At 50.7% G+C, this 21,362-nt stretch overlaps 1 protein-coding gene across 1 annotated transcript in view; it reads left to right on the top strand.

Annotated features, from left to right (window-relative positions):
• Window positions 1–18,941, top strand: part of CHD1L (chromodomain helicase DNA binding protein 1 like) — a 61,266-nt gene extending 42,325 nt beyond the window's left edge. The window contains exons 16-23 of the mRNA XM_075560436.1: window positions 8,578–8,726; window positions 10,170–10,333; window positions 11,114–11,319; window positions 12,362–12,460; window positions 15,053–15,123; window positions 16,581–16,695; window positions 17,427–17,535; window positions 18,589–18,941. Of these exons, the coding sequence (XP_075416551.1) occupies window positions 8,578–8,726; window positions 10,170–10,333; window positions 11,114–11,319; window positions 12,362–12,460; window positions 15,053–15,123; window positions 16,581–16,695; window positions 17,427–17,535; window positions 18,589–18,664 (989 nt within the window). The 3' untranslated portion in view covers window positions 18,665–18,941. The remainder of the gene's footprint in view (window positions 1–8,577; window positions 8,727–10,169; window positions 10,334–11,113; window positions 11,320–12,361; window positions 12,461–15,052; window positions 15,124–16,580; window positions 16,696–17,426; window positions 17,536–18,588) is intronic.
• The last annotated feature ends 2,421 nt before the right edge of the window (window positions 18,942–21,362 follow it).

A 21,362-nucleotide genomic window follows, 5' to 3' on the forward strand; every position in this document is an offset into this window, starting at 1 on the left:
GGTGCTCCCTTTTCCTCTCCCTGACCTGCAGTGTGTAGGGTGCTCCCTTTGCTCTCCCTGACCTGCAGTGTGCAGGGTGCTCCCTTTTCCTCTCCCTGACCTGCAGTGTGTAGGGTGCTCCCTTTGCTCTCCCTGACCTGCAGTGTGTAGGGTGCTCCCTTTGCTCTCCCCGACCTGCAGTGTGTAGGGTGCTCCCTTTGCTCTCCCTGACCTGCAGTGTGTAGGGTGCTCCCTTTTCCTCTCCCTGACCTGCAGTGTGCAGGGTGCTCCCTTTGCTCTCCCCGACCTGCAGTGTGTAGGGAGCTCCCTTTGCTCTCCCTGACCTGCAGTGTGTAGGGTGCTCCCTTTTCCTCTCCCTGACCTGCAGTGTGTAGGGTGCTCCCTCTGCTCTCCCTGACCTGCAGTGTGCAGGGTGCTCCCTTTTCCTCTCCCTGACCTGCAGTGTGTAGGGTGCTCCCTTTGCTCTCCCTGACCTGCAGTGTGTAGGGTGCTCCCTTTGCTCTCCCCGACCTGCAGTGTGTAGGGTGCTCCCTTTGCTCTCCCTGACCTGCAGTGTGTAGGGTGCTCCCTTTTCCTCTCCCTGACCTGCAGTGTGCAGGGTGCTCCCTTTGCTCTCCCCGACCTGCAGTGTGCAGGGTGCTCCCTTTGCTCTCCCTGACCTGCAGTGTGTAGGGTGCTCCCTTTGCTCTCCCCGACCTGCAGTGTGTAGGGTGCTCCCTTTGCTCTCCCCGACCTGCAGTGTGTAGGATGCTCCCTCTGCTCTCCCTGACCTGCAGTGTGTAGGGTGCTCCCTTTGCTCTCCCTGACCTGCAGTGTGTAGGGTGCTCCCTTTTCCTCTCCCTGACCTGCAGTGTGTAGGGTGCTCCCTCTGCTCTCCCTGACCTGCAGTGTGCAGGGTGCTCCCTCTGCTCTCCCTGACCTGCAGTGTGTAGGGTGCTCCCTTTGCTCTCCCCGACCTGCAGTGTGCAGGGTGCTCCCTTTGCTCTCCCTGACCTGTAGTGTGTAGGATGCTCCCTCTGCTCTCCCTGACCTGCAGTGTGTAGGGTGCTCCCTTTTCCTCTCCCTGACCTGTAGTGTGTAGGATGCTCCCTCTGCTCTCCCTGACCTGCAGTGTGTAGCGTGCTCCCTCTGCTCTCCCTGACCTGCAGTGTGCAGGGTGCTCCCTTTTCCTCTCCCTGACCTGCAGTGTGCAGGGTGCTCCCTTTGCTCTCCCCGACCTGCAGTGTGCAGGGTGCTCCCTTTGCTCTCCCTGACCTGCAGTGTGTAGGGTGCTCCCTCTGCTCTCCCCGACCTGCAGTGTGCATGGTGCTCCCTTTCCTCTCCCCGACCTGCAGTGTGTAGGGTGCTCCCTTTGCTCTCCCCGACCTGCAGTGTGTAGGGTGCTCCCTTTGCTCTCCCTGACCTGCAGTGTGTAGGGTGCTCCCTTTCCTCTCCCCGACCTGCAGTGTGTAGGGTGCTCCCTTTGCTCTCCCTGACCTGCAGTGTGTAGGGTGCTCCCTTTCCTCTCCCCGACCTGCAGTGTGTAGAGTGCTCCCTTTGTCTCCCTGACCTGCAGTGTGCAGGGTGCTCCCTTTGCTCTCCCTGACCTGCAGTGTGTAGGGTGCTCCCTTTGCTCTCCCCGACCTGCAGTGTGTAGGGTGCTCCCTTTGCTCTCCCCGACCTGCAGTGTGTAGGGTGCTCCCTTTGCTCTCCCCGACCTGCAGTGTGCAGGGTGCTCCCTTTTCCTCTCCCTGACCTGCAGTGTGTAGGGTGCTCCCTTTGCTCTCCCTGACCTGCAGTGTGCAGGGTGCTCCCTTTTCCTCTCCCTGACCTGCAGTGTGTAGGGTGCTCCCTTTGCTCTCCCTGACCTGCAGTGTGTAGGGTGCTCCCTTTGCTCTCCCCGACCTGCAGTGTGTAGGGTGCTCCCTTTGCTCTCCCTGACCTGCAGTGTGTAGGGTGCTCCCTTTTCCTCTCCCTGACCTGCAGTGTGCAGGGTGCTCCCTTTGCTCTCCCCGACCTGCAGTGTGTAGGGTGCTCCCTTTGCTCTCCCTGACCTGCAGTGTGTAGGGTGCTCCCTTTTCCTCTCCCTGACCTGCAGTGTGTAGGGTGCTCCCTCTGCTCTCCCTGACCTGCAGTGTGCAGGGTGCTCCCTTTGCTCTCCCCGACCTGCAGTGTGTAGGGTGCTCCCTTTGCTCTCCCTGACCTGCAGTGTGTAGGGTGCTCCCTTTTCCTCTCCCTGACCTGCAGTGTGTAGGGTGCTCCCTCTGCTCTCCCTGACCTGCAGTGTGCAGGGTGCTCCCTTTTCCTCTCCCTGACCTGCAGTGTGTAGGGTGCTCCCTTTGCTCTCCCTGACCTGCAGTGTGTAGGGTGCTCCCTTTGCTCTCCCCGACCTGCAGTGTGTAGGGTGCTCCCTTTGCTCTCCCCGACCTGCAGTGTGTAGGGTGCTCCCTTTGCTCTCCCTGACCTGCAGTGTGTAGGGTGCTCCCTTTTCCTCTCCCTGACCTGCAGTGTGTAGGGTGCTCCCTTTGCTCTCCCCGACCTGCAGTGTGTAGGGTGCTCCCTTTGCTCTCCCTGACCTGCAGTGTGTAGGGTGCTCCCTTTCCTCTCCCCGACCTGCAGTGTGTAGGGTGCTCCCTTTGCTCTCCCTGACCTGCAGTGTGTAGGGTGCTCCCTTTCCTCTCCCCGACCTGCAGTGTGTAGAGTGCTCCCTTTGCTCTCCCTGACCTGCAGTGTGCAGGGTGCTCCCTTTGCTCTCCCTGACCTGCAGTGTGTAGGGTGCTCCCTTTGCTCTCCCCGACCTGCAGTGTGTAGGGTGCTCCCTTTGCTCTCCCCGACCTGCAGTGTGTAGGGTGCTCCCTTTGCTCTCCCCGACCTGCAGTGTGCAGGGTGCTCCCTTTTCCTCTCCCTGACCTGCAGTGTGTAGGGTGCTCCCTTTGCTCTCCCTGACCTGCAGTGTGCAGGGTGCTCCCTTTTCCTCTCCCTGACCTGCAGTGTGTAGGGTGCTCCCTTTGCTCTCCCTGACCTGCAGTGTGTACGGTGCTCCCTTTGCTCTCCCCGACCTGCAGTGTGTAGGGTGCTCCCTTTGCTCTCCCTGACCTGCAGTGTGTAGGGTGCTCCCTTTTCCTCTCCCTGACCTGCAGTGTGCAGGGTGCTCCCTTTGCTCTCCCCGACCTGCAGTGTGTAGGGAGCTCCCTTTGCTCTCCCTGACCTGCAGTGTGTAGGGTGCTCCCTTTTCCTCTCCCTGACCTGCAGTGTGTAGGGTGCTCCCTCTGCTCTCCCTGACCTGCAGTGTGCAGGGTGCTCCCTTTTCCTCTCCCTGACCTGCAGTGTGTAGGGTGCTCCCTTTGCTCTCCCTGACCTGCAGTGTGTAGGGTGCTCCCTTTGCTCTCCCCGACCTGCAGTGTGTAGGGTGCTCCCTTTGCTCTCCCTGACCTGCAGTGTGTAGGGTGCTCCCTTTTCCTCTCCCTGACCTGCAGTGTGCAGGGTGCTCCCTTTGCTCTCCCCGACCTGCAGTGTGCAGGGTGCTCCCTTTGCTCTCCCTGACCTGCAGTGTGTAGGGTGCTCCCTTTGCTCTCCCCGACCTGCAGTGTGTAGGGTGCTCCCTTTGCTCTCCCCGACCTGCAGTGTGTAGGATGCTCCCTCTGCTCTCCCTGACCTGCAGTGTGTAGGGTGCTCCCTTTGCTCTCCCTGACCTGCAGTGTGTAGGGTGCTCCCTTTTCCTCTCCCTGACCTGCAGTGTGTAGGGTGCTCCCTCTGCTCTCCCTGACCTGCAGTGTGCAGGGTGCTCCCTCTGCTCTCCCTGACCTGCAGTGTGTAGGGTGCTCCCTTTGCTCTCCCCGACCTGCAGTGTGCAGGGTGCTCCCTTTGCTCTCCCTGACCTGTAGTGTGTAGGATGCTCCCTCTGCTCTCCCTGACCTGCAGTGTGTAGGGTGCTCCCTTTTCCTCTCCCTGACCTGTAGTGTGTAGGATGCTCCCTCTGCTCTCCCTGACCTGCAGTGTGTAGCGTGCTCCCTCTGCTCTCCCTGACCTGCAGTGTGCAGGGTGCTCCCTTTTCCTCTCCCTGACCTGCAGTGTGTAGGGTGCTCCCTTTGCTCTCCCTGACCTGCAGTGTGTAGGGTGCTCCCTTTGCTCTCCCCGACCTGCAGTGTGTAGGGTGCTCCCTTTGCTCTCCCTGACCTGCAGTGTGCAGGGTGCTCCCTTTGCTCTCCCTGACCTGCAGGGTGCTCCCTTTGCTCTCCCCGACCTGCAGTGTGCAGGGTGCTCCCTTTGCTCTCCCCGACCTGCAGTGTGCAGGGTGCTCCCTTTGCTCTCCCTGACCTGCAGTGTGTAGGGTGCTCCCTTTGCTCTCCCTGACCTGCAGTGTGCAGGGTGCTCCCTTTGCTCTCCCTGACCTGCAGTGTGCAGGGTGCTCCCTTTGCTCTCCCCGACCTGCAGTGTGCAGGGTGCTCCCTTTGCTCTCCCTGACCTGCAGTGTGTAGGGTGCTCCCTTTCCTCCCCCCGACCTGCAGTGTGCAGGGTGCTCCCTTTCCTCTCCCTGACCTGCAGTGTGCAGGGTGCTCCCTTTGCTCTCCCTGACCTGCAGTGTGTAGGGTGCTCCCTTTCCTCTCCCCGACCTGCAGTGTGCAGGGTGCTCCCTTTCCTCTCCCTGACCTGCAGTGAGTAGGGTGCTCCCTTTGCTCTCCCCGACCTGCAGTGTGTAGGGTGCTCCCTTTGCTCTCCCCGACCTGCAGTGTGTAGGGTGCTCCCTTTGCTCTCCCCGACCTGCAGTGTGTAGGGTGCTCCCTTTGCTCTCCCCGACCTGCAGTGTGCAGGGTGCTCCCTTTTCTCTCCCCGACCTGCAGTGTGTAGGGTGCTCCCTTTGCTCTCCCTGACCTGCAGTGTGTAGGGTGCTCCCTTTGCTCTCCCCGACCTGCAGTGTGTAGGGTGCTCCCTTTGCTCTCCCTGACCTGCAGTGTGTAGGGTGCTCCCTCTGCTCTCCCCGACCTGCAGTGTGTAGGGTGCTCCCTTTCCTCTCCCTGACCTGCAGTGTGTAGGGTGCTCCCTTTGCTCTCCCTGACCTGCAGTGTGTAGGGTGCTCCCTCTGCTCTCCCCGACCTGCAGTGTGTAGGGTGCTCCCTTTCCTCTCCCTGACCTGCAGTGTGTAGGGTGCTCCCTTTGCTCTCCCCGACCTGCAGTGTGCAGGGTGCTCCCTTTGCTCTCCCCGACCTGCTGTGTGTAGGGTGCTCCCTTTCCTCTCCCCGACCTGCAGTGTGTAGGGTGCTCCCTTTGCTCTCCCTGACCTGCAGTGTGCAGGGTGCTCCCTTTGCTCTCCCCGACCTGCAGTGTGCAGGGTGCTCCCTTTGCTCTCCCGGACCTGCAGTGTGTAGGGTGCTCCCTCTGCTCTCCCTGACCTGCAGTGTATAGGGTGCTCCCTTTGCTCTCCCTGACCTGCAGTGTGTAGGGTGCTCCCTTTCCTCTCCCTGACCTGCAGTGTGCAGGGTGCTCCCTTTCCTCTCCCCGACCTGCAGTGTGTAGGGTGCTCCCTTTTCTCTCCCTGACCTGCAGTGTGTAGGGTGCTTGTCTTCGAGTCGGAATGCTGGGTGGCTTGGACTGCGGGCACTTTTGTTTTCCTTGTTTACCTGAAAGTCTGGAATTTGTAGGCTGCAGGCACTCTGTAGCATACTGCCCTTTCACTTTTCTTCAATTTTGTCCTTTGAAGCGGCAGAAACTCTGTAGGGCCTGTAGCTTCCATCGACAGCTCTCCACTTAGAACTCCACTTAGAACTCCACCAGCTCCTTTTCTGTTTCTTGGTGTGCGAACTGTATCCTGGTCTCGTGTCAGGTGCGTAATATCTTCTCTAAGGATATTTATTACAGCTTTAAAGAATATTGTTTTATCACTTTAAAGCTAGTATTGTATTAAAAGTATTCCTCTAGTGCAGGGGCCCTCAAAGGTTTTTAAACAGGGGGCCAGTTCACTGTCCCTCAAACCGTTGGAGGGCCGGACTATAGTTTACAAAAACAACTATGAACAAATCCTATGCACACTGCACATATCTTAAAAAAAAATAAACGGGGCAGAAACACCCGGCCGCAGTTTGAGGACCCCTGGTGTAGTGTCTGTTTTCATCTATTTTCTCCCAATTCCTGCTGCTGCTTCCTTTAAAGTTTGTTTTGGAATCTCCTGTCTTATTGATTGATCGTTTTCCTCGGCTGTCTTGTGCCCTCTGGCCGTCTGGTCCCACGTATAGGTGAGGTGCTGCAAAGCTGGTGGGCAGGTGTGGAATGAGCAGGTGGATTGGCTTTTGGGCCCTTATGCAAATACAACTTGTTGGTGAGCCAGCTTTCACAGGAAAGGACCCTTCCCAATTGTCAGGATTTGAAATCTTTTCAAAGGGCAGCCCTGCCTCCAGGTTCTTGAATGAAGGGGTGTGAGAATTAAGGTAAACTGGTTGCTCAAATTGTAGAGACAGACTGAGTTAAATATTCCTGGTGCTGATGTGATTTGGTGTGCAGATTTCCTCTCTGTTCCTCACCCTGGTGCCTTTTGTTTGTAAGTTTAAGCGTGAGGGATGGGGGGTGGTGGAAACGGGACTGGGTGGATTTCCATTTCTGTAACTGCCCCCTTGACTGGGCACCTGTGTTTTTCTTGCCCTGCTCTTCCGAATCTGTTATCAACCTTCCACTTTCCATTTTCTCAAGAGCTAGTGCATTTTCTCATTCACTATTGCCTCATGTATCTTTGTTGTTTTCTCTCCCAACTCTCTTGCAACCATTTAGTGGTTTGTTTCAGGAGATAAAAGGAATGGATTCACATGGTTCATGGGGTCATATTTTTCTATTGTTTTTGATTGTGTTGAATAGTGAAGATTTCACCCATTCATACATCCATCTAGATTATTTTTAGCTTATTAATGTTTACTAGGATATAATAAACTTTTAGTGCTTTCCAGAAAGAAAATTACATTTCTCTCTCCATCCCCCTGCATATATTATACATAAGGGGGCTTCAAAAAGCATGTGGAAAATGGAATTAAAAGATAATTAAATTTTTCCATGAACTCCTTGAAGCCCTCTTCTGTGTATGTGATACACATACACACACATATAAGAAGCTTATGTCTGTGTGTTCATATAAACTCAATTTCCTGGCAATATTTCCCCATTGTATGAAACGTCAGAGTGTTGCCTTTGATGAATGGGTGTAGTCACTGTTCCGTGCAAGCTTCTGCTGGCTGGACACAGATGGGGGTTCTCGGCCAATGGTCTGCCCCTTCTCTTGGCTGCGCTGTGAAGAGAGGGCACGTAGTATTACGTAAGTGTATACAAATGTCTGGTGATTAAAGCAGCCCTAATCACAATTAAATGAACAGTTCCTTTGTCTTGAGGGCCAGAGTTTTTAAAAAGCACACTTGTAAGTTGAGAAGTTGCATGTGTTGTCAAACTGTATCTATTGATCATAGTTGATACTTCTCATCTATTTTTTCCACTTGTTGATAGAGAGCTTCTTTGAAAGCCCCCTGCTGATTTAATTAGCAAATGCCAATTAGAATTATAGCTGGTTGGATTTGGATACAAGTGTGAAGCAATTGATCACTTGAGAATGAAAATGTTTTGCTTTTGTACTCTCGTGGGAAAACATACTTGTAGCTGATTTCGGTAATGTTATGAAATACATTCTTGTGGTAAAATGTGCTGTTAAATGTGCATTAGTTCAAAATAATTATTTTACCTACCTATGATTCCTAGTCTTAGCCCTTCATGACTCTCTATAATGTTCTTTCCTCACCTGTAAAATGATGGTCCTCATGTCTGCTTTCCTCCTTTACACAGCCGCAGAGATCAGGTTTTGACAGTAGATGTGAACGTGCTCGTCTGTGGTGCTAGTCAAGATTAGATTCTTGTCATTGTTGGGACTGTCATAATTATGGCTTGCCGTCCTCTTCATCCATTCATAAACACCTTGATATACTGGAAAGAACACTCACGCTCTAGATTTCAAAATGCACTCCTTGTTTTATGAATAGTGGGAACTGGGGAGCGCCTCAACCCCCACCAGAGCCTGTTTCTCCTTTCTGAAGTGTAGAGGTTGTTATACCAGGATTGGGGTTAAGATCTTGAAGAATGCTTGGTGACCTCTAATAAGAGGATTGAAAATCTCTTAAAATTTTTCTCTTAGATTTCCTACTTGCTCCCCTTAGTATCACAGGGGGGGGAAAAGATAAACAGTTTGAATATTAAGTTTGTTCTAGGAATTTTTAAAAAGAGTATTCTCTTTAATAGGTTGGCTTTTATTAGGTGTCCTTAATGTCAGTGAGATTTATGCTGAGGAAGAGTGGGGGAAGAATCAGCAGGCTAGAGGAACTCACCTGAGACTCATAGGCCATGAGATGGCCCTAAGGGCTAAGCCCTGCTTCCCTCTTTGATAAGTTCTGTCTGGAATCTTGGAACACGAAGCAGCAATCACTCTCAGCGGGATTGGAAATTAAGTGCCTGCATCACAAGCTATCAGCCTAGTTAGAATGCAAGTTCTTGTTCAACTGAGTTAATGCTTTGAATATACTTAATTCACTTTTCTTTAGTACCTAACATTTCTCTCTTTGTGCTCTGTGTTCTTAGAAAACCATATGTACTTATTCGAAGGTAAAGATTACTCCAAAGAACCTAGTAAGGAAGACAGAAGATCATTTGAGCAACTGGTGAATATTCAGAAAACGCTTTTGGAGAAAACTAGTCAGGAGGGCCGGTCACTTCGAAATAAAGGCAATGTAAGAACTGTTTCTATAAAGAAAGAAATCCTTCCAAATGCACTGTTGTCCTGAAAAGCAAGAAGAGGTCTAGCGTGCTATGTTAAGAAATACGCCTGTGAGTGGGTTAGTGTAAGTAACTGTACCCTACTCTCAGGAAACCTGCTGGCCCAGTGTGTTACTTGTCGGCCTGTTAACCACAAGGTCAGAGATTCAAGCCCATCAGCTGCTCTGGGGGAAAAATGAGGCTGTCTGCTCCATAAAGATGGGTAGCCCCGGGAGCAGTCCCACTCTGCCCTATGGTGTTGCTATGAGTTGGAATTGACTACATGCCACCAGTGTGGTGATTTTTTTTTTTTAAGTTGAAAAACTGTATGGAAAGTTGGCATGAAACCATTGCAAGGTGAGTGCATTTACTACTCAATGCCAACGAAAGCAGCCTTTCCTGTCGAAGCCACTTCTGAGGGAGTCGCCACATTACACGAAAACACTGCACTCTGCTGCTGCTGTCATTCCTGACCCTGTGGGGCCTGGTGGCACGGTGCTTAAAGCGTTCCATGGCCAACAGGTCCATGCAACCCTACCGGCTTCTTTTGGGGAGAAAGATGTGGCAGTCTGCTCCCTGGGACATGCGTAGCCCTGGAAGATTTGGAAGTGGGGCAGTCTCCTCTCTCTTAAAGGGCCGGGAAAAGTTAGGATCAACCTGATACAGCAGGGTTGTAGGCTTGTTCTGTTTTTAACTCAAGGCAAGGTGACAGCTGTAAAGGATACGTGTAACTTGCATAGCCCGACACAGAATGTGTGTTCCCTAACTGCTAGCTGTATTAAGATGATAATGATGTTGACAGACATGCATTGTAGGAAGAGTTCCATGGGAAATGGTCCAACTTAACATGGCATCCCGGAAGGTGTGCTTTCCATCCAGAAAAAAAGCTTTGACATTTCTGTAGTTCCTAATTCCTGGTGAAGTGAGTCAAAATGACAGACTGCTGCCCCGTGCTTGGCAAGTGCTCTGGTTGAGGTCAGCAGGCCTGTGCGATGTATGATCTGGACAGAGCAGCAAGCTGTCTTTGCCACCACTTCCCCCACACGGGGCACCATGGAGAAATGAGGCTTTATAACAGTGGTTCTCAACCTGTGGGTCGTGACCCCCTGGGGAGTCAACCCTATCACAGGGGTCTCCTAAGACCATATTTCCGATGGTTTTAGGAACCGAGACACTGCTTCTCTATCCTTCTTCAGGCAGGTCCACCCACATCAGATACGCCCACATATGGGGTCCCCGCAACATGAGGAACTATATTAAAGGGCTGTGGCATTAGGAAGGTTGAGAACCACTGCTTTATAAGATGTTAAGGGTGCTGCTTAGGGTGGTGTACAGTGTGGACTCTGGGGGTGAACCGAAAGCCCTGAGGGAGCGGTGGACCCTGACCTTTTAAGTGATGGCTCTTGCTCTTCCTACAGGCGGTTGTCCCGGGCCTGGTGATGGGGTCCACCAAGAGGAAGCATGCCCTCACCCCGGAAGAGCTTGAGCACAGAAGGAAGAAGAGACAAGAGGCGGCAGCCAAGAGAAAGAGACTGCTAGAGGAGAAACAGAGGCAGAAGGAAGAAGCCGACCGTAAGAAAAAGTATGTCTGTCTCATTTCTTGGTCAAGCTGCGGGCACAGCTGGCAGAAGCCTCACTATCATGTGAGTCTACGGTTCGTCAGTTCTTTAAATGACAGAAATGTCTGTCATGCCTGTAGTCCCATTGGCAATAAAACCAAAACCAAATCCCTGCCATCGAGTCATTTACCAGCTCATAGTGACCCTGTAGAGGCCTGCCCCTGTGAGCTTCTGAGACTGAAACCCTTTGCAGGGGTAGAAAAGCCCCGGCTGTCTCCCTGGGAGTGGGCTGGTGGCTTTGAACTGCTGACCTTCCAGTTAGCAACCCAGCTTGTCACCACTGTTCCACCAGGGCTCCCTTGTTGGCAATAGGATACTTCAGAAAAAGAAGAGAGAAGAAAAAAAAAAGATTAATCTTTAACCTTAATGTTTGAGTCAAGTGTGGAAAATCCTGCATGTGTGAGGCAGAGAAGATTCATTCTATCGCAGTAGGAAATGTTTAGGACTTCACACAGTTGCTGCCTGACAAAAGACCTTTTACCCAAACAACCCCTTGTAGTATGTTCTTGAAAACAGGGCCCTGGAGTGGCTTCTCTGCCCTGTTGAAGTGTAGCCACAAGGCAGTCGGGCGCATCCGCAAGGCTTCTTGTTTGTTTACAGATACATTGGAGTCTGCCACCAGGGCGAGTTTCTAATTGCATTTCCACTTGGCATTTTGTGTTTGTGAATAGCAGCACAAACGTGCTCCGAGGGGAAATGGTAATCAGCCCGGTTAATTCCCTTTTCTGTCTGGCCTGCTGAAGGATGGCCTGGTGGGAGTCCAGCAATTACCAGTCGCCCTGCCTGCCTCTGGAGGAGAGCGAGCCTGAGAGCCCCGAGGAGGGGGAGGACGAGGTCTCTGCTGAGCTGGATTACCAAGACCCAGAGCTCACCTCCATCAAGTACGTTAGTGGGGATGTCACCCACCCTCAAGCTGGGGATGAGGACGCATTCATCGTTCACTGCATAGGTACGTGGAGGGCTACGGGGCACAGGGCTGCCTCAGACTGGACGGGCAGATTCCGGACCCAGGTGACGGTCCCCATGCGGACAGAGAGCTTGAAGTTCACCATCAGGGGAGAGGGGTTTGTTTCTTGACTCTCTGATTAACCTCCTTGGGCCTCAACATCTTTATTGTAAATGGAATGAAATCTGCCTTACTCTCCACTCAAGGCTTTTAGGTATATGAAATGAGGCAACTCCTTTGAAAACAAGCAGAATGTCAAGCTTGTTTTTTCACCTGGGGACCTTTGCACTTTTTGCTACTTCTGCCTGGAGCCCTCTTCCCCCAGACAGCAACGTCGGTCAGTTGTCTTTCCAAACGTCTGCCTCTCAGAGAGGGCTTCCTTACAGACTTATGCAGAACAGGTGCCACGAGTCCCTCTGGGACTCTCCTCACTGTCGCCCTCTGCGTATTGTGTGCAGCATCACCGACAGTGCATTCTGGCCCCGGCGCTCTGCACTGGAAAAGAGGCTTCATGAGAGGAGGGTCTGCCAGTTCACTGCTGTATCTTTGGCTCCTAGAGCAGTGCCCTCCACGTAGCGCTTGCTGACCAGTATTCACAGTGTGGTGGAAAGAGCGGATAGCAAAAAAAGACAAGTCCGCCCAGCTACGTCAGGACCTGCCTGAGCGAGTCACGAGTCACCAAGCCCTCCCTTCTCCGATGAAATGGACTTGGATCCTGTTGCGTTTCCAGTGCTTGCGCCTACTCGCTTTGTGCTGTGTCCATCTGCTCTCCATCCTCCCGTCTCCGTCTCCCAGGATTGCAGATGTGCCACAGATGGACTTGTTTTGAAGGTTGCTTTCTGTTAGAATGACCGGGTGCTTTTTCCTAAAAGTCTAAGCCATGAAATTATTAGAGCAGATATTTTCTCTTCCCTGTGAGAAGTCATTCTTACCACAAGCATATTTGAAATGTTTTTGCTTTTGTTTTCTGGAATTTTTGTTTGTTTGTTTGATGATGGTCTGGGCTTCACTCCCAACAGATGAGAATTTTCTCTTTCTTCTCCAGATGACTCTGGCCGCTGGGGCCGAGGTGGTTTATTCACAGCTCTGGAAACACGATCAGCGGAGCCAAGAAAAATATATGAGTTGGCTGGGAAGATGAAAGGTACAAAGCATAGCAGAGGGGAGCGTTAGGTTAGAATAAGAAAGGAGAGGACTCGAGAGACAGGTATCCTGTTGGATAATGAGTCAGTTGCAAGAGCTGGTTTGGGGTGAATCCTGTCCGCAGCTCATTGCAATGTGACCTTGAGGCTTTAGTCCTCATAGAAGTGTTCAGAGTGTTCTGAGGCCACATGACCCCCCCTCAAGCCAAATCCAACAGCGTCGCCCCAGCTCACCCCTTCCCTTTGGAGTCCCACAGCTCAGCCCACTTTGCCTCCTCATCACCTTCTCCAACCTCGCTCTTCACATTAACCACCTTAACAAGCGTCTTGCATTTTCTGGACAATTCCTTCCTTTCCCGCTCGCTGTTTCTCCAACTGCCCATCAATTTCAGTGCTTTGGTTTCTCATCTCCAATTCATGAATAATTCTTGTTCTGCCCATCTCATGGGATTAGACTCAAAATAATGAGTGTGCAAATATTTTGGAAAATGTCAGTCTGAAGATGGTGCCATTGTTTGCCCAACTCACCCCATCCCAGAAAATGTCAAAGACCTGTGATGGAGCAATCGCACTCTGCATGCAGTAGAATGCTAACAAGAGCTTGGTGAGGTGCTGAGGGGAAGGAGGCAGTCTGAGGAAGTTAGTGCTGTCTGGGGCTCAGCATTCCCTGGAGACCAGGGACGCTGCTATAAAAGGCAGAGAAGGGGAAAGGTCACTCACTGCCACGGAGGGGATGCTGACTCCTGGCGACCCTACAGGACAGGGTAGAACTGCCCCCATGGGTTTCCCAGACAGCCCCTCTTTCCAAGGGTTGAAAGCCCCATCTTTCTCCCGCACAAAGAAAGTATCAAGAGGAGTGAAACTGTTGTGTGGTGATTTCCTGGGAGACTAAAGGACCCTGATCCTGCAGATTTTTTTGAGATTAGTTTTTCCTGCATCTTCAGACCAGTTTCCTGGGGTGGAAAAGGATGTAAAGATTGGAGGAGATAGTCCTTGTGGTGAAACAAGTTCCAATTTGAGATCATTAACTGAGATCTAGAAATTGATGGGCAGTTGGAGAAACAGCGAGCCCAGGAGAGGGCAGAACTTTAGATGCAGGCTGGAGTCTGTTTGGGGTCCGTGCTTGAAACCAGAGAAATGAGAGGGTGGAGAACAAACGGGGAAGAACTCTGCACAGAGGCAAGAATGGGAGTGGGAAGGGAGGAATTGCCTAGAAAATGCAAGACGCTTGAGAACATGGTTAATGTGAAGAGCAAGGTTGGAGAAGGTGATGAGGAGGCAAAGCGGGCTGAGCTGTAGGACTCCAAAGGGAAGGGGTGAGCTGGGGGCACCGCTTTTGGAGTTGGCTTGAGGGGATCGTGTGGCCTCAGAACACTTTGAACGGTCTGTGAGAACTGTAGCCTGGCTGCGCAGAATGGAGGTGTCAATGGTGAGTACAGAACCCATGGAGCACGGACCCTCCTCTAGGGGAGATTGAGATTGGGTGTGGCAGAAGCTGCTGTCATAGGTTAGGAGGGTACTGCAGTCATTGGGGATAGAATTACTGGAGACAGATTCTTGAAGGTGGTGAAAATCATGTGGGCACGTTCCTGGAGCAGGTCATCGTGCTTGGCAAAGTGGAGGGGCAGCGAAGCAGCAGAAGGCCCTGGACAAGATGGATTGACACGGTGGCTGCCACACCTGGGGGCAGGGCAGAACGGCGCCAGGTTTCGTGCTGTGGGTTCTGTTGAACCTAGGGTGGCTGTGGGTTGGAAATGACTCATCAATGGCACCTAACAACAACGTGGAAAGATGGTTTAGGTTTCCAATTGGTGAAGAGAACTGGCAAGGGCCACCTAACTGTGTGTCTTGTGCCAGCACCACGCTGTCATCGCTGCATGTGGGTCTTGGGTGACCCAGGCCACGACACGGTCACTGTGTGTAGGGTGAGCAATGGTGGAGAGTGGGATTGTGAAGGTGAGGCTTAGACCGCATCACGGAAGGCGATACTTATGTGTCCCAGGAGACGCACTTCTGAGCAGGGTCTTTCTGAGCCTGCGAGGACTGGTTAGCCATTTGGCGATTTGAAGCAGAAGGATGCAATAGCAGAGGCAGTATTGTAGGATGACTTCGAAGATTGGGGTGTTCCGAGTGGATGGAAAGGACGAAAGGTTCACACTGCTGTGCAGTACCCTGTAATTAAACGAGCACATTTCCCTGGAGCATCAGGTAGATTTGATTCTGATGGGGATGGGAAGCGAAGCAGTAGAAGCAGTAGAATACAATAGCTGGATGATGTAAGGCAAACATGAAGCTTCCGAAGGAATGCCAGGCTCTCCATGCCCTCCCAGCCCCTGGACTCCTCCGGTCTTGGTCCATACCTCTTGCTGTGCCTGCAGGGAGGCTTTGCTGGGGTAATGTTTTGAGGCGGCGGGCCAGCTGGTGAAGGGAGGGAGAAGAGGCTGTGAAAGATAATGAAGAGAGGAAGGTTGGGCTTTGAATGTCGATTGGATTCGGAAAAGGCAAGGAATGAGGATACTGCATGGTTATTTTCAGAGGCCTCAGCCTTTGGAGACCAGAATGTTCTTTCTCTTGTCCTTTTCATGTTCCCTCAGACTTGAGTTTGGGAGGTGTCCTGCTATTTCCTATCGATGATAAGGAGTCAAGAAACAAAGGGCAAGATTTGGTAAGTTGAAAAGCAGATCTTTTATACAAACTGAAGTTGGCTCATCTCCCATTCTCAGGAAACCTCTCGGGCCACACTGGCCTCTGACATTGGGCTTGCCTGCACCCATCCCAGTCCCTGGAGCACGGTCCTCTGCTTCCTGTTCCCTCTGTCATCTAGGCTGTGCATCCCTCTCCTGGCAGACACTCGCTCTTCCTTTTGATCCTCAAGCTGTGGTGCAGTACCGGCTCATAGAAAACACTCAGTGAGCACACACTGAAGAAGGGCCTGGGACTCAGAACTGAGCCTGATCAGCTCTTACATGGCACGTGCTGTGCACGGTCATGGAATCTAGCCAGCCAGAAGCAGGGCGGTCTACATCCATGTTACCTCTGCCCCTGGGAATTCTCTCTCCACATCTAACGAATCTCCCACTTGCCTGTCCTTTGGATTCCGGTCATGACCTTTATTTAATACACCTACTCGGCGTTCTTGAAGGCTGAATTCATATTCAAAATCTGAGCTAAATGTTACTTCTTTGGAAAGAAATTTGGAAAATAGACTGAAAGAGAGGGTCGTTCTCTTGAGGTTGGTGGCCTGCGTGGCTCAGAAGGTCATTTCTTATTGATACTCAGTAATTTCCAAAATGCAGTAGCCTTGAGTGTGGTATCGTGCCTCTCTGTGCCTCAGCTCAGAATCTGGTGACTCCAGGAAAACGCCGCTGAGTGGAGCACCATGTCTGCTGGGTGCCTATAGAGACGACAGTCCCTGAAGCTCCCTGGTCCTTGGTGTGCTGTTCCCCACAGAGGCTAACCCCACCAGAAATCCACCCACTGGGCTCCAGTCGATTCCACTCCCAGTGACACGCTATAGGTCAGAGTAGACCTGCTCCTGAGGCTTCCAAGGCTCTAGCTCTTTACCAGAGCAGACTGCCTCTTTCTTCCATGGCTTCGCTGGTGTGTTTGAACCACTGACCTTGTGGTTAGCAGTTCAATGTTTAACCCATTACTCCACTAGGACAGGAGGTAATATTGGCATTTTTCCTTCCTGGAAATTGTTTGAGCAGAGGCTGAATGCCTGCTTACATGGGGCTCGGGAGCTGCTGACACACATTAGCCAGAGGGCTGGAGTAGAATACCTTTAAAATTGATCTGTTTCTAAGACTCTGGAAAAACACTGTTCGACCTTTGAGAGCATTTGAAAACCCAGTTTATTTTGACCTCTAGTTTTAATGTTATCTTAAAGAGAGACAGGTCAACCTATGCAAAATTAACACAGAATAAGATACAAGCGTTATGATGGGGTATGAAGTCTTACAAGTGGTAGGACATGCTTTTTCAGCTAGAACACCCAAAGTAGGTGGAACTCAACCCACGGGGACCCACAGAGGGCAGTGCTGTGAGGGACTGCTTACCCTTGATGACAGGTCACCTAGTTGGCATGTAGCTACTGAAAGTCATGTCCACCATTCTCCTTAGTTGGCCTTGATTGTGGCTCAGCACCGTGATCGCTCCAATGTCCTGTCGGGCATTAAGATGGCAGCCCTGGAAGAAGGCCTAAAGAAGATATTTTCAGCAGCAAAGAAGAAGAAAGGTAAGCTCACCCCTCTGTGCTCAGGAACAGGTGCATTCTTGCTTCGGTCTTGTGCACCGACACCCAACGCGGATGCCTGAAGGGTGGTGAGTCATGTCAGGATCCCACTGAGTACATAAGAAGTGGTAGAAGTACACACCCCAGCCATTTTCATTTCGTAGGCCGTTCCTTCTCAGCTCGCTTCCTTATCCACCATCCCCGTCGACTATAGAGTATTTGCATCATGATTTTACAGATGAGGAAGCAGACGTTTCGAGATGAAGGAAGCTGGGCATATGGTGTTGGGAGCTGTTGTTCATGACATCCCCTCTTGGGGAGCCACAGTCTAGCTAGCAGATAGTTCTGTGCCCAAACCCAGCAAGTTTAATTTTGTTTCCAATCCCATCCCAGTATGTATTAGCGTTGGCCAACTATTAAAGAATCTTTGAGCATTTTAATATCTCTTAATTTTGACCATATGCTTTCTCCATAGTATTTAGACTCACTTCCCATGGGTCCTTGTGCCCCACAGAATTACTTCTTATTTTCCTATTATAGCCCCTTCCCAGGGTGTTTTTGACAATTGTACTTGGATATTTTGGGTGGGAGTGTCCACGACTACCCATATTTTGTCCATTGGCAGGCACGTAGTGACTCTGGGAGTACAGAGTACCTGCTTATGTATAGTTTATACCCATCAATCAGCTCCTGACGAAGACATCATCACCTTCTACTGTCTTTTCTTTCAATAGCAAGTGTGCACCTTCCACGCATTGGACATGCCACCAAAGGTTTTAACTGGTATGGTACTGAGCGACTTATTCGGAAACATTTGGCTGCCAAAGGCATCCCAACATACATGTATCCTTTTGTTGTGTCTGTGGTGTGCGCTGTCCCACCCCAGCTGGAGGGGAAGTGGGTTGCATTTTGTGGGCTCTTTCTGCCATTGAGTCCAGTCTGACTCATAGCAATCCTGTAGGACAGGGTAGAGCTTCCCCTGAGTCTCTGAGGCTGTTGATTTTGATAGCAGCAGACAACCTCATCTTTCTCCCAAGGAGCGGCGGGCGAGTTTGAACTGCTGACCTTGAGGTTAGCAGCCTAACACATAACCTACGATGCCAACAGGGCGGTTTGTGGTATTGGTATTTAATCCAAGGCCAAGTCCTCTCCTACCATGCTCTTCACCTCTTCACTTTGACATTCTATTCTAACTTCTTTGTTGCTGTTCTTGTTAGGGGCCATCCAGCATTTCCGATTCATAATGACCCTGTGTATAACAGAATGAAACTCCACGTGGTCCTGCGACATCCTGACAATCACTGAGTCCCTTGTTGCAGCCACTGTGTCGGTCCGTCTCATCCAGGGCTTTCCTCTTTTTCACTGTCCTTTTCCAGGGACTCGTCTCCTGACAACATGTCCAAAGAACGTGAGATGAAGTCTCGCCCTCCTTGCCTCGAAGGAGTGTGATGGCTGTACCTGTAAGACAGATGTTTGTTCTTTTGGCACTCCATGGTACTTTCAGTAGTCTTCGTCAACACTCCAATTCAAATGCATGAACTCTTCTTCAGTCTTCCTTACTTAATGCCCAACTTTTACATGTACATGAGGTGATTGAAAATAGCATGGTTTAGATCAGGATGATTATTTGTAAGATGTTTAAGTCACTATAAAAACTTCTTCGAGCAGCCACCTTCCATACTCATGCAAAGTCGAGCAGGATCAAAGGGGTTTGGTATATAGGGTGCTGATCGCCCTGTAACAGATAACCGTCCTGGGAGTACTTGTGTTATGGTGCAATGGCATCCTGCTGCTGAAATGGCCATTTCAGTAATCAATAAACGAGAGAACCAGTAGCTTGATAAAGCTGATTTTTAATTGATGAAATATATTTATCTTCCTTGACAGTTTTATCAGTTATTACTTCCCAAGAAGCAGTACTGCTGTCCAGCATTCACAATCTACATCTTCGTCAAGATACACCATGACTTAACTATGACCCAGCATCAGATCCAGACTTCCGCCGCCCATGAATAAGATATGACTCATCCAGAGCTGCTGACCTAGAGTATTTTGGGAAGGATTGGGGATCTGGCAGTATTCTGAGAAACTCTGCTTTCTAAATTTGAATTTCATTGTTCTGGATGTATTACTTTGATTTGGTGCCTGTAATACAGGGATGCATGATTTGTTTGGGAAATTCTCCTGGCAGCTTGTCAGGGTCCTACTTTGCATAATATGCATAATAATAAAATTCTATTTCTAATGGCTTCAGTGCCTCAGCCTTCATTCCTTACTCACACCCACACACCGACCCACCCATCTAGCTTTCTTCCAATCGACCAGGCTTTCTTTATAGAGGACAAGGCACCAGGCACCATGGACAAAGAGAAGATGACAGGTAAGACAGGGCAGCTCTGGGAAAGGGCAGCACCTTGGGCCGGATTCAAGCTTCATCAGGGAAGAGGCTGAGAAGTGAGATTCTTGACCCAGACCAAGAGGACTCCCTACTGCCCTTCCTCCACTTCTCAGCACCATAGCTGGAAGAAACCACATTCGCCCAGAGGTCTGTGAATATGACTTCAGAAAAACCAGAGGATTTCATTTTCACCACTCACCAAATCAAGCCATCCAAAATAAGTGAAAATGTCACCAAGCCAGCCCAGAGAGACTGGTATTGGTGAGGGTATGGGAACAGGAGCCCCAGAAAGAGTCATGAGAGAGAACTGACCAGGTAGCCTGTGGTTTGTCTGGATTCTGTACATGAGGTCTCTGGGCTGACTGTCCTCCTCTAGCCTGCTTTCTGTTGCTGAGAGGCCTTCAACACCCAAAAGTGACAGAGCACCCTTCAGAGCCTCTGCCCGGGGCCCTTGAGCATGAGTGGCTTAGGCTCTGAGAGCTGGAACCAGGGCCTTACAAGGAACATGGTGCCTAAGGTCGACCTGTTTGACCCACCCATCAACAGGCGAGTATTCACAGCTGCTTAAGTTTTTCCTCCTCAATTTTTTGCATCCGTTTTCACTGTCTCCTACCTACCACTTGTTACCACCAGCCTTTAGCAACATTGTCCACCTCACTTCCAGTAATAACCTGCATCTCCTGACTGGGGTCTTTAAGATTCTTCTACAGCTAAAGGCCGAATCAGAACCCTGGGAAGAGAATGTAGTGAAACAGCCTAATGCACAGGTCAGCTGTCTTGCCTTCAGAAGCAACCAGAGGACAAAGGGGTGGAGGTATCAGCAAGGTGCGGTGAAGGCTTGATGGGACATGATGCAAAAGCTACATGCCTGCTTTAAGAAGCGCACTGACTTCTGAGAGCAGAGTGACTGTCTACCTGTGGGTGCATCTAGTAGTGGAGAAAAGTAGCAGATGTGACCTCACTTGTAAAAGGCACGTGGCCTGTGGGGGGAGACAGGGCTTTTTCACCGTTTGTGCTCGTGCTTCAGCCATGGGTGCCTTTTCCCTGCAGAGTCCCTGGGACATAACACCTGTCTCCCAGGAAGCTGGGCCAGACAACAGGGAAGGAAATCAGGAAACCCCATGTAGTGCATCCTCCCTTAACCAGGCTCTCCTCAGCGGCAGCCTTCTGCAGTCTTCCTCTCCTCCCTCCTCAGAGTCAAATGCCGCCCTGTCATGCAGAGGCTGCATGAAAGCGAAAGGGGGAAGCTTTGCCTTGGTTACTCAGGCAAGGAGCAAGTGGTGACTAGGTAGGCTCCTGGAAAGAGGGATTCACAGCTTTATGTGTATACTAGGAAGTAAATTTAGGGAGATGATGGATTTGTAACATTTCACAGAAATAATCGTGAATATGCATTAGGACAGGGTTATAAGTCTTGACAGCTGATAGCTTATTGGACCTCTCACATCTGATGTCTTTCAAGTTGGTCTGGTGCAGTGTTTCCAGTGATTTTTGGTTCTTTGACCAAAGTGCTTTAATTCTGGGGTGACCTGAAGGTTGTGATTGCCCTTTCGTTCTGCACATGTTTGACAAGACAGGTCTGGGCATAGCTGATGCTTGCTGCAGTGGGTTACTTTGCCAGAAGGGACAGGGCTCAAAAGAGGTCATCAGAAAAGGAAAATAAAGGTTAATTATGGGCAATATAGCTCGATCCTAAAACCAGTGGAAATATCATATAAGGGCAAGCTCCTTTGGGCAAGCTGTGGAATGTGCAACATTATGCAGGGCTGTACTTGGGAATGGTCCCACTGACAAGGAAGAGATGTCACTTCATGAGTTGTGACCCATTTTTTCTGCAGGCTTATCTCTCAGCCCTCCAGCCTCCACTCTGGGTCAAGAGGATAGTAAAGGATTTTAATCCCTGTAAGAGTCATTTATGCTTTAAACTTCAGTATTAAAAGACTCTTGCTTATTGAGACAACGAAAAACAAGTCTATTGAAATTGTTCTATATGTAAAGCTTCCTGATTTTAATAAGCTTCTTTACATTGTAGCAAACCTGCAAGTTACCTTTTATTATTTTCTGGCTCTACCAATCTACCTACATGCTCCCACATTAGTTAAACCTCTAAGTATGGCTCAAACCAACCACTTTAAAGCCTGAAATCATCTGCTCGGCTGTCTCATGCAAGTCTGAATGCACTCTGCCATTGCTCCCCTTATGCTGCTGTGATTTCTATGCTATTTCCCAAAGGCCTTAGCTCCTGCTGTACCCTCTACCTGATTCTTCTCAA

Source organism: Tenrec ecaudatus, chromosome 1, assembly GCF_050624435.1.
Source record: "Tenrec ecaudatus isolate mTenEca1 chromosome 1, mTenEca1.hap1, whole genome shotgun sequence".
Taxonomy (NCBI): Eukaryota; Metazoa; Chordata; class Mammalia; order Afrosoricida; family Tenrecidae; genus Tenrec; species Tenrec ecaudatus.